We start from the raw sequence: 12,501 nt of genomic DNA, 5'->3' as shown, positions 1-12,501 counted from the left end.
GGGTGTGAAGGACCCTTGTTCTCCAGTTGCTTGCTGCTATCTCCCTGACGAGAACCCCCTTTCGCTGCAGCCCTTTTACGTGGAGAGAGAAGCGCGCTCGCCATCCTCGTCTTATTACTTCCAGCAGTACTAATAGTAGGCTTGAACAATCGCTTACGAGTGCTTTGCCTTGTCCCCAAATCCCCTGCCCCCGTGTCATCGGTGATATCAACATCACCATTCCCCAATTCCTCCTCCTCCTGTGCTTGAGTGTGCACTATCTGAGCCCCAGAGGCTTGCTCCGCTTCCTCCTCTGAAAGGGTCTTGAACTCGTCCTCTGCCTCCATATCCATACCACTCTTCAAAAGGGTAGCAGTGATAGCATCCATCTCCATGTCAATATCTTTCACAACATCATCTGTTAATTCATCCTGCTTCTCCACCATTCCTTGCACCTCAAGTGAACCCTTTTCCTCGTCAGTAGCCTCCATAATCCCCTCCGTTGCCTCCGCCTGGGTCTTAGCAAGCTCTAGTTGGAACCCTGCAGATGCCAAGCGCACGTCCTCAGTTTCGTTACTCTTAATCTCTCCTTCTTCTCGAGTTTCCTGAGGTAAAGACCTCTGACTTTGATCCTCTTGTGCCTGCCCTGAAGACAGTTTAGTATGTGCCTCATAAGCCCTCATCCCATCTTCTCGGCGCACATTTTTGTAGCGAGAGCTCTCGCTATCTCTTCTGTATTTTCCATAATGATTAAGAGGTCTCTTAGATCCTTGCTCCGCTACCTTAACCCATTTAGAGTCTGGTTCCTCTTGCATCTTGCCCTTACCCTTCCCGTAGTACTCCCTACTATCTCTTTCTTTATTCTGTGGACCCATATTACCATTTATGACCACCCCTTTGTAGCTTCGAGCTCTATCATCATGCTGCTTCCCATCAGACCAACCCCCACCGCCTTCTCTGGTCTCTCTTCTCCGCTCTGGGCTCGACTTTGAATTCTTCACATCAAGTGGGCATAGCTCTTCCTTGTGACATAGACTACCACAAAGCTTGCAAAAACCAAAAAGTTTCTCGTATCGCAATGATACCGCCGCTTCCTCACTGTCATAGAACTCTCCTCCTTTAAAGTCCACAGTAGTTTCAAAGCACAGCTCCTTGAAAGCATCCACCACCACTTGGATCCTATTATGAACCACATCCACTGCAACCACCCGTCCCAAAGCGCCTCCAATGCTCTCAAAAGTAGGAACCGTCCTGAACTCAAGCGGTATCCCAATGACTTTAATCCAGAACATGATCTCTGAAGGGAAAGACCTAGACTGCCTTGGTTGCCACTTCGCCAAGGAGAGCATCCAGTAGTCGAAGTGATAAGGTTGGTGCTTCAGCACCACTTCAAGGTCCTCCTCAGTCTTGAAGTCAAACTGGAACTTGCCAAATCCCAAGTCAGTACACGTGACCTTCTCCTCCAATTTCCAAATCTTTGGAAGGTTTGTGAACAACACATTCATCTCTTGTTCCTCTGGATTCATACACCTCCCAATCAAAGTTTTGGCGTAGGTTTTGATTAGCACCGAATTGTCAAAATGCGCCACCGAGATCTTCAATCGCTTGCGAGTAGCCTCGCCGTTCCTCAGGTCCTCACCATGACTCAATAGCTGACTCTGTGTCATGATCACAACAAGAAGAACCAACTTTCGAGTTTTAATATCAAAGAATGATAATATGAGGATGATACAACAGAGAGACGCTCCTAACATCCTATTATACTGATCCGAATTTTCCATATCCTCCTTGAAAAAATATTCCACCATAAACCCGTATCGCCATAGATTGATTCTTCCCGATCTCAAATCCCAAAAAAACCGTAAACGCCATACCCCGAAGAACCCAAATCGATGATATTGAAGACCGATTTCCATGAGATATAAGGAAATAATTAAGGTATCGAAATCCGAGAAACAACCTGTGTAGATCCGCAATTCGATCTGAGAGTTGATCTGAATCCACCGCCATTGAAATCCAATCCAAAGTTTCCTTAAACTCCTGTAAATCCCTTTGTTGATACCCAAATCCCTGCCCAATTGAACCAAATGAAAGTCCTGATTCCCCGAATCAGTGATGTGATCTTGACAAATCGTAGCAAGACAAACTCCAACTCCAATACCCGGATCCCATCTTCGTGAAGGCATCGATGCCCTAGATCGCCGTCCTCATCGCGAGAGCGTTTTTTGTTCTTTTTACTTAATAGGCTAGAATACATGAAATAATACATATATATTGAATAATTAAAAGTTCCGTAACTATTCCATATAAAATTTAATTGATGCAAACACATACATAAATTTTATTAATCCAAACAAATACCTTTTCTATTTTATATGGTAGATAATTAAATATAAATGATATTAACATAAATATATAGTATATTTATAATATTTATATTTATTAAATAATGTTTTTACTCATATTATTTTTTGATCTTTTGTATCTTCTTATAAGAAAAACTTTAAATCACTGATAACAAAATTTTCATTCTAGAATGTTTAACAGTTTTACTAACTTATAATTTAAAAAAAAATCAACATAGAGTTACAAAGTTTAATATTAAGTTATCAATATCTTTTCAAAGCTTTTATCAAAAGAAAAATTGTTCAAAACAAATTTTGATATTAAAATATTTATGTATTTTTATCTGGTACATATTTATTTAAAGATAATATATATATGTATCTTTTAAACTTATATTTATTAAATGAGACTTCTTACTTATATGATGTTGTAATCATTTGTACCTTGTCATAACAAAAAAAAATTAAACTATGGATCACAAAAATTTTCAATTTGAGAATTTTAACAGTATAGTAATTTATAGTCGTAAAAAATTCAAAATATAACATATACCGAAAATCTAATTTTTTTATATGGTTAATGTGGTTGTTTAATTTATTTTAATAAGTTCAAATTAAAAAATAATATAGGCTATACAAATTTTTTTATCAAATCTTTATTATTCAAAATCGTCATATATATTTTAGGCACATTAAGCAATTCCGTAATTTTTAATTACAGAAAGAATAAATATCATTAATAATTAATTATATATAGCGTTGAACGATTAAATTTGTGGATAAAATAAACTAGCAATAGATTAGCTACCAATTTTAGCATTTACTAATTTCTTATCGATATCCTAATATGTGAACATGTATATATGTCCCTGAAAATGTTTCACATAATAATCCGAAGAATCTGAAAATATAATTATTGGTAACTTTTATTCTCCTTATATTCTAATATATTTATGTCAAAAAGTTCAAAAATTTTCATTTTATTTTTTGATAGGATATATCACCACCTAAAAGTACAGTCATATGTATATATATATAGGTAACTTTGAAAGCTTAAAGATGCGGCCAAATTAAATTAGCAAAGAGTAGCTATTATTTTTTTTACTAATTTATTTTAGATGGAAAAATAGAGTCTTCGATTCTTAATGGATTTATCTATATATATTATGAAAGTCGGGCATATGCTGATTGAAGTGAAATGTTATTGTAGGTACTAATTTACTTAACAGTTCTAAATTACCAAAAAGTATTTTTATGGTGAAATAAATAAAGAAAAATATTTATATTATTATTTGCCAAACATATATATACGTAAAAAATATACATGATAATCAAAATATTGTAAGGACTATCATAAGAGAAAAACAATATAATAAAAATTATGTATCTAATATGAACTAACGTCTAGGTAGCCATTATATTAATTATTGGTTTTCAAAATGACATATTTTACATGAGAATAATTTAATAATAATAATAGTGCTATAAACCACCATTTTCCAAGATAAAACATGATCACAATGTCAGTAATATCGTAAGCATTATTGAAGCCTCATGGTTAAATTCAATGAAAAACATTTCTCATCAATAACCTTGTTCATATCAATAATATATTGTTTCATGTAAGATGCATAAACACCAATTTATGTGTTTTCAGTTATTGTACAATAAAAAATATGTAATTAGTAATGGTGTAAATATGATATATTATTTGTTTAGAAAAAAATCAGTTTTGTCATTTATATATAAATAAATGATTTTATGTCAAATAAAAAATCATTTTTTTCTTGGCTTATATATTAATTAATCTAAACTTTCGCTTTCAACTTGTTCTTGTTAAATAATTTGATGTATATAAGATATGGATTATATAATGCAAATGTATTTTACAAATAAAATAATAAAACAATATCAAAATGTTGTGAATGGCTAAGAATAATTAGCGATTCAGTTCATGGGGAAAACAAAATAATGTTTTGTTTACATTTATACAAAATGTATCTATTAATTTTTATTATAAAATTTTAGTGGGACCATATTTGAGAAGACCCACACCCTTATGGATTATTGTTTTTACAGTATATTATCTTATTATCTTAAACAATTGTGTTATATTTTGAATCGGTCAAGTCCGAGAATGTTGAAAATTGTTATTTTTGTGTTAATTAATTTATTTAATATTAACTTATATAATTTATAAGATATTTTGAAGTTATATATTTTAATTTAATTTAATTTACACTGTACTTACAACATTTAAATTTCAGTTAAACAGCTACAGGGATTTTTTCTCATTTTTATAAAATTTATAAACTTCTTAAATACAATTGAAGAAAGTTAAAAAGACAACTATTTATATTGATCTTTCAAAGAAATTCCAACACATTTAGTACATAATACTAGCTGCTTCTGTGGAATATGAATTTCTATTTATTATTTAAATTTTGAATAATAGAAGTATGAAAATAATTGGAATATATAATTACAGAAATTCTCTTCAGAAAAATTCAACGGCCCAAGATACTACCTGATACAAATCTTCTAACAATCCGCTTTGGTGCTTCGGCAGTGTGTAGTGGAACTGCAACACCAAACATTCTTTGGTGTTTTAGAGCATGTTCCTTTGGACTTTTTTTCCGGGTTGGCACCTGCATAAAGTTTAAACAATAAAAAAAAATCAAAAAGATGATGGAGTATATTATTATTAATTTAATGGTAATGATGGTAGATTATTGGATGGAACGTAAGCTATATATGGCATATATTCTTGAAGACTAGCAAGACAAATTAGAACAATAATAAATATAGAAAATTTCGATGCCGACATTGTAAACCTTCACAGTAAGAAAATGCTTTGTATGTTTATTTTAGGAAACCTTATGTATGAGCATATACATAGTTCTTTGAAGACTATTTTTAGAATTATCCAGAAATTTGTTTTTTAATTTATTGGTTAGTTTTATTTTCTTTATATCCTAAAATGTATATGTTAAATTTTATTCAACATTCATTTTCGTTTTTGGTACAATAAGTCAGCACCTAAAAATACCTATTAACGACAACCATATATATATATGTAACGCTGAACGATTAAATATGTGGATAAAATAAACTAGCAATAGATTAGCTACCAATTTTAACATTTACTAATTTCTTATCGATATCCTTATATATGAACATGTATATATGTCCCAGAAAATGTTTCGCATGATAATCGGAAGAATCTGAAAATATAATTATTGGTAACTTTTATTCTCATATTCTAATATATTTATGTTAAAAAGTTCCAAAATTTTCATTTTTTTTGATAGGATATATCACCACCTAAAAGTACAGCCATATGTATATATATATGGGTAACTTTGAAAGCTTAAAGATGCGGCCAAATTAAATTAGCAAAGAGTAGCTACTATTTTTTTTACTAATTTATTTTAGATGAAAAAATAGAGTCTTCGATTCTTAATGGATTTATCTATATATACTATGAAAGTCAGGCATATGCTGAATGAAGTGAAATGTTATTATAGGTACTAATTTACTTAACAGTTCTAATTTACCAAAAAGTATTTTTATGGTGAAATAAATAAAGAAAAATATTTTTTTATTATTTGCCAAACATAGATTTCCGTAAGAAATATATATAATAATCAAAATGTTGTAAAGACTATCATAAGGGAAAATACAATATACTAAAAATTATGTATCTAATATGAACTAATGCCTAGGTAGCCATTATATTATTTATTGGTTTTCAAAATGACATATTTTATGTTATAATTACTTAATAATAATAATAGTGCTATAAACAACCATTTTCCAAGATAAAACATGATCACAATGTCAGTAATATCATAAGCATTATTGAAGCCTCAACTTTAATTTCAATCAAAAACCTTTCTCATCAATAACCTTGTTCATATCAATAATATATTGTTTCCTGTAAGATGCATAAACACCAATTTATGTATTTTCAGTTATTGTACAATAAAAATTATGTAATTAGTAATTGTGTAAATATGATATATTATTTGTTTAGCAAAAATTTAGTTTTATCATTCATATATTAAATAAATTATTTTATGTCAAATAAACACTACAAAAAAATAGTTGTTTAGCATCATTTATTTTATATATTTACATTACTTATAAATGATGTAAGATAATTTTACATCACTTAACTAAATGACTCTGAAAGTGGTGATGCAAATAATTTGCATCTGTCCTTTTACAATTGATGTAAAAATGTTAAATATTTGTATCAATTATACCAAATGATTTCAAAATGTATCAATTGTATGAAAATGATATTAAAATCTACATCAGTTTTTAAATGATGTTAGTTTTGTGTCAATTAAAGCAAATGATTTTAATTATTTCTATCATTTAACAATAACTGATATAAACTAATTTTAATTTTTTAAATTAATATTTTAATAATTGTGTAATTTATAATTGTCGAGTAAATGTACTTTACCATTTGAACGTTTGGCTTAGAAAGGAAAATGCTTTTCCAAAAACTATTTTTCATTGACGATAATCTGAAGAACAAGAAAAAAAATACATAGACTCCACAAAAAGCATGAAGATGAAAGAACTTGAATTCATATAGAGAAAAGGATTGTAAATTAAAAAGAATTCTTCTTTTTTTATCTTCATCTTCGGTCTCCATTTGTAGCCTGAAACTCAATTGATTATTGAAGAATTTTCCATCATCTGTTTTTTCCCGAGACTTCTACTCCTTTAAATATGCAAGTGATTCTTCATTTGCCACAGAAAAGAATGAATTCTAACAAAGAAAATACTCAAGTCATAAACAGAAGGAAACAAATTATAATTTTCCAAAGAAGAGAAGAAGAAGAACAAAAGAAAAATAATATACCTTTTCAGATTTTTTTATCAGATTCGTCCAGTTAGCAGATTCTTCTTTACTTTCAAACCCTGCATAAGAAAAAAATATAATCATTATCATCATGATTATATCATATGTGTGAATTTTTCTTATCAAGTAGCCTAGAACAATAAATTTGGAACTTATAAAAAAGTTGAGGAAATTGAGAAGCAACACGAACAGATGAGTGAGAATATTGACAGATAATGTGACTTTTTTGAGATCATGAAGCAGTTATAGAAGAACATGGGTCAATTATAAATTAAAACCATAAAAAAAAATCGCAGAAATCGTAACTAATTTCACGTAAGTTTAGCTGATATTTTTTAAAATGTTTTATAATAGAACAAATATTTTAAATGATGCAAACTAAGGTAAAATAACAAAAAGAAAATCTATTTTGTTTGTATCAGTTATTTATTGACGTAAGTTTTGTAACATTCTAACAAATGACGTTAGCCAAAAATAAACACATGTATCAGTTATTTAAGCGATTTAAAATTTTAAAATAATATCAGTTCCGTTAAAATGATACAAATTAGTAAAAATTATATCAATTAATTAAACTGATGTTAAATCAATTCATAATAACGTCAATTGTTATAACTGATTTTAAATTATGGATATTTGTTTCATTTGAGAATAAGTAATGTAAAATAGTATCACTTATTTTTATGATACAACTTAAGTGATTCAATTCACTATTTTTTTTGTAGTGAAAAAATCATTTTATTCTTGGCTTATATATTAATTAATCTAAACTTTCTCTTTCAACTTGTTCTTGTTAAATAATTTGATGTATATAAGATATGGATTATATAATGCAAATGTGTTTTACAAATAAAATGATAAAACAATATCAAAATGTTGTGAATGGCTAAGAATAATTAGCGATTCAGTTCATGGTGAAAACAAAATAATGTTTTGTTTACATTTATACAAAATTTATCTATTAATTTTTATTATAAAATTTTAGTGGGACCATATTTGAGAAGACCCACACGCTTATGTATTATTTTTATAGTATATTATCTTATTATCTTAAACAATTGTGTTATATTTTGAATCGGTCAAGTCCGAGAATGGTGAAAATTGTTATTGATCTTTTGTATCTTCTTATAAGAAAAACTTTAAATCACTGATAACAAAATTTTCATTCTAGAATGTTTAATAGTTTTACTAATTTATAATTTTTTAAAAAATTCAATATAGAGTTAAAAATTTTAATATTAAGTTATCAATATTATTTCAAAGCTTTTATCAAAAGAAAAATTGTTCAAAACAAATTTAGGTATTAAAATATTTATGTATTTTTATCTGGTACATATTTATTTAAAGATAATATATATATGTATCTTTTAAACTTAATATTTATTAAATGAGACTTCTTACTTATATGATCTTGTAATCATTTGTACCTTGTCATAACAAAAAAAAATTAAACTATGGATCACAAAAATTTTCAATTTGAGAATTTTAACAGTTTTAGTAATTTTTAGTCGTAAAAAATTCAAAATATAACATATACCGAAAAATCTAATTTTTTTTATATGGTTAATGTGGTTGGTTAATTTATTTTAATAAGTTCAAATTAAAAAATAATATAGGCTATACAAATTTCTTTATCAAATCTTTATTATTCAAAATCGTCATATATATTTTAGACACATTAAGCAATTCCGTAATTTTTAATTACAGAAAGAATAAATATCATTAATAATTAATTTATGGTAAGTTTAATAAAAACATTATTATATAATTAGATGAATCAATATATTTCTCTAAAGATTATAAAAATGATTGTGGGGAAAACACATGATTAACTCAAATGTTGTAATGTTTCTATTTTTTTAATATATAGGAGAGAAAAGAAAACTTTTCTTAATTACGGGATCACCAACTTAGTGGGCTAGCATAATCGTATTTTAAGGCCCAAATGGTCTCGCAAGGTCGAGTGATAGGAAACGGCTGCTAGAGACGAGACATTTGGATAGCCAACCAACCACAAAGCTGGTGAGACGAAGAGAGAGTAGGGATCTCCTCGTTGACCCGATCGGCTTCCTTATTTATTTATTTTTTCAATATCTCCGAAGAGAATTTGCTTTGATCTTAAAGTAAATGGCGGATTCGTGGTTAAAAGGAGGCAAATTAAGTGCGCCAGGGTTTCGATTTCATCCGACGGATGAGGAGCTGGTGATGTATTATCTGAAGAGGAAGATTTGCAAGAGAAGGCTTAGAGTCAGTGCCATCGGCGTCGTCGATGTTTACAAACTGGATCCTGAAGAGTTGCCTGGTACGCTTTCGATTTTGGTTCCATTTTCTATCTTCGTTAGATTCAAACTTGTATCTTCAGGTCAATCGGTGTTGAAGTCTGGAGATCGGCAGTGGTTCTTTTTCACTCCAAGGAACAGGAAGTATCCAAACGCAGCAAGGTCTGGTAGATGCACAGCAACTGGGTATTGGAAGGCCACAGGGAAAGATCGAGTCATCGTGTACGACTCGAGATCAGTAGGACTCAAAAAGACACTTGTTTTCTATAGAGGTCGTGCTCCTAATGGTGAGCGTACTGACTGGGTCATGCATGAGTACACCATGGATGAACAAGAGCTCGGCAGATGTAACAACGCCAAGGTATAGCCCTAAGATACACTATAATAGAATATAGAGTATTCTTAGTTTTTCACTCTATATTTGGAGTAAAAAAATAAGATTACTCTATATTTCACTATATTATAGAGTAACTATAATAGTGAACCATTGGAGCAAATTCAACTCTATAATAGAGTTATTCTATTTTAGTGTTTATAGAGTAAAAAATAGCATCTCTTTGGAGATGCTCTAAAGAGATGCTCTAATGATACTGTTGGTGTCTTTCATTTGTTAATTGATTTTTTTTTTTTTTTCAGGAGTATTATGCTCTTTATAAGCTGTTCAAGAAAAGTGGTGCTGGTCCCAAAAACGGTGAGGATTATGGTGCTCCCTTCCAGGAAGAAGAATGGGTTGATGATGTTAATGAAGTTGGAGATAGTAATATTCCTGTTAATGAGGAACCTGTGACTCGTCGTGTGGATAATGCTACACTTTTCAATCCTGTCAATGTTCAGTTAGATGATGTCCAGGAGATTCTCAATGGAATCCCATATGCGCCTGGGGTTCCTCAAACATGTATTAGTGGCCTTGCTTCTAGTATTCCCCAGGTCAGTTTCTTCACTCTTTAAATGTGGGAGATGATCTTTTACCATATGCGCCCTTGTTTCACGTGTTCGTTTTGTTTTGCTTTTCTCACTGCATAGATAATTGTGTTTGCAGGTTAACAGCCAAGAAGAAGAGCTGCCAAGCACGTTGGTTAACAATTCTTCTGCAGAGTTCTTGCCATACAACATGCCCTCCACTTTTGAGTCTACTGAAGTCACGTCAGTTCCCAATGACTCTGGTATGGGGCCTTTTGTGTTTGAGCAGGAAGATTACATTGAAATGGATGATCTTCTGACCTCTGAACTCGGAGCTTCTTCAACTGAGAAACCCGAACAGTTCCTGGACCCTGGTGAATTTAGAGAGTTTAATGAGTTTGACCAGTTGTTCCATGACGTTTCCATGTTTTTGGATATGGAGCCTATTCTTCAGGGAACTTCTGCTGATCCTTCTTCTCTGAGTAATTTTGCTAACACATCAGACCAAGAAGACCAATCCCTTTACCAACAGTTCCAGGACCAGACCCCTGAGAACAAGCTGAACAACATCATGGATCCTAACCCAAATCTCAGTCAATTCACTGACAATCTCTGGTTTCAAGATGATTATCAAGCTGTTCTCTTTGATCAACCGCAATCTATTATCTCTGGAGCATTTGCTTTACCTTCATCAGGTACTTAAAAAATCATACTCATCTCAAAGAATTTACCTATGGTGTCTACTAAATTATGATTTTCCAACAAGCACATATGTTTTTTCTGCATTTCTCTTTGACTTGAACCAAGACATTTATATGTATATATGATATTCTGCTGTTTGTTGCTTATCAAACCCTCTTGTTATGACCTTTAAACGCAATAGCCATAAGTCCTTCCGTTGATACTTTGTACACTATTTGCCTAGGTGTGGATGTGATGCCCGGTTCCACAAATCTTACTACGAGTGTAACTGCTCAAGACCAGGAAGGCGAAAATGGTGGTGGTGGAACAAGCCCGTTCTCATCGGCCCTGTGGGCATTTATGGACTCGATACCTTCAACGCCAGCCTCTGCGTGCGAGGGTCCTATTAACCGGACATTTGTGCGTATGTCTAGCTTCAGCCGTGTGAGGTTCGGTGGAAAGGCTAATGGAACGCCAGCGACCACTACCGTAGGTTTAAAGAAACGTAGCAGAAACAGAGGGTTTCTTGTCTTATCAATTGTGGGTGCCTTGTGTGCCATCTTTTGGGTGTTCATAGCCACGGTTCGAGCGTCGGGGAGACCCGTCTTCTCGTAAAAGGTGGGTTTCTTGAACAATATTCGTATTTTAGCCAAAAACATAAATACAGGCAAGTTAGAAGAAACCAACCATGATCCACATTGATATGGTCATGAGATTATTGACATATTTTAATACACATATAGGGTCTTTGAATGTGTATAGAGATTGAAAGAGTAAAGAATGTTAAATTCTTGATAAAAAAAGAGTTTCGTTTCTCGTCGATTTAATGCTTTTTGTTTGTACAAGTTTATGTTTTTTTCTATTATTAACAAAACCTCACAAGAAAGTGGTATATAGCCGTCTGGTTTGTTTTTTTAAAAAGCATGATCTTGAAGAGGTGAGAGAACTCTTGTAATCTTCTCTGACGAAGTAGCTTCAATCTGAGCTCCGATGATCTCTGTTTCGATGATGATTGTTCCTGGAACCTTCAGTGAGCAAAGAGAGTAGGATACGTAGGAATCTGCAAGCTTGAGAAACGAGAGAGCAGATTCCGACAATGCAGCCAGCCGATGTTTCTTCTGTCCTACTCATGGCCGCTGCGTGTAAGAGATAAAGCGTAAAGCTTTTATTTTATTTTTATCTCCGTTCCTCTGTGTTATTTGATCGCTAAGGCGGTTGCGTCGCCGCCACTCGGATAAATTTTCTAGTTGCCGACTACAATTATAAATATTTATTTTTTTGGCTGTAGACACTTATTTTCCTATGACATAAAAAAAGTTCTTTCAAAATCTATTGACAAATCTGTGAATCTTATAACAGACGATTAATATTACTAGGTCGTTTTTCGCGTTACGTGTGGATTATTGCTATATAAAAACTTAAAATTTAAATTATTTTT

At 31.5% G+C, this 12,501-nt stretch overlaps 1 protein-coding gene and 1 long non-coding RNA gene across 2 annotated transcripts; one reads left to right on the top strand and one right to left on the bottom strand.

Annotated features, from left to right (window-relative positions):
- Nucleotides 1-6,827: 6,827 nt before the first annotated feature.
- On the bottom strand, nucleotides 6,828-8,971 carry LOC125577568. The gene is made up of 2 exons (XR_007315979.1): nucleotides 7,204-8,971; nucleotides 6,828-7,110 (listed from the first exon to the last, which is right to left on the bottom strand). It is a non-coding gene; the product is annotated as an uncharacterized LOC125577568 (long non-coding RNA).
- Nucleotides 8,972-9,184: 213 nt separating this feature from the next.
- Nucleotides 9,185-11,885, top strand: LOC125577565 (NAC domain-containing protein 17-like). Its single transcript, XM_048738990.1, has 5 exons — nucleotides 9,185-9,505; nucleotides 9,566-9,843; nucleotides 10,119-10,409; nucleotides 10,522-11,077; nucleotides 11,308-11,885. The coding sequence occupies exons 1-5, from the start codon at nucleotides 9,331-9,333 to the stop codon at nucleotides 11,676-11,678; spliced, it is 1,671 nt and encodes a 556-aa protein (XP_048594947.1). The 5' UTR covers nucleotides 9,185-9,330; the 3' UTR covers nucleotides 11,679-11,885.
- Nucleotides 11,886-12,501: the final 616 nt, after the last annotated feature.

Source organism: Brassica napus, chromosome A9, assembly GCF_020379485.1.
Source record: "Brassica napus cultivar Da-Ae chromosome A9, Da-Ae, whole genome shotgun sequence".
Lineage (NCBI taxonomy): Eukaryota > Viridiplantae > Streptophyta > Magnoliopsida > Brassicales > Brassicaceae > Brassica > Brassica napus.
This window is presented reverse-complemented; position numbering and strand designations above follow the sequence as displayed.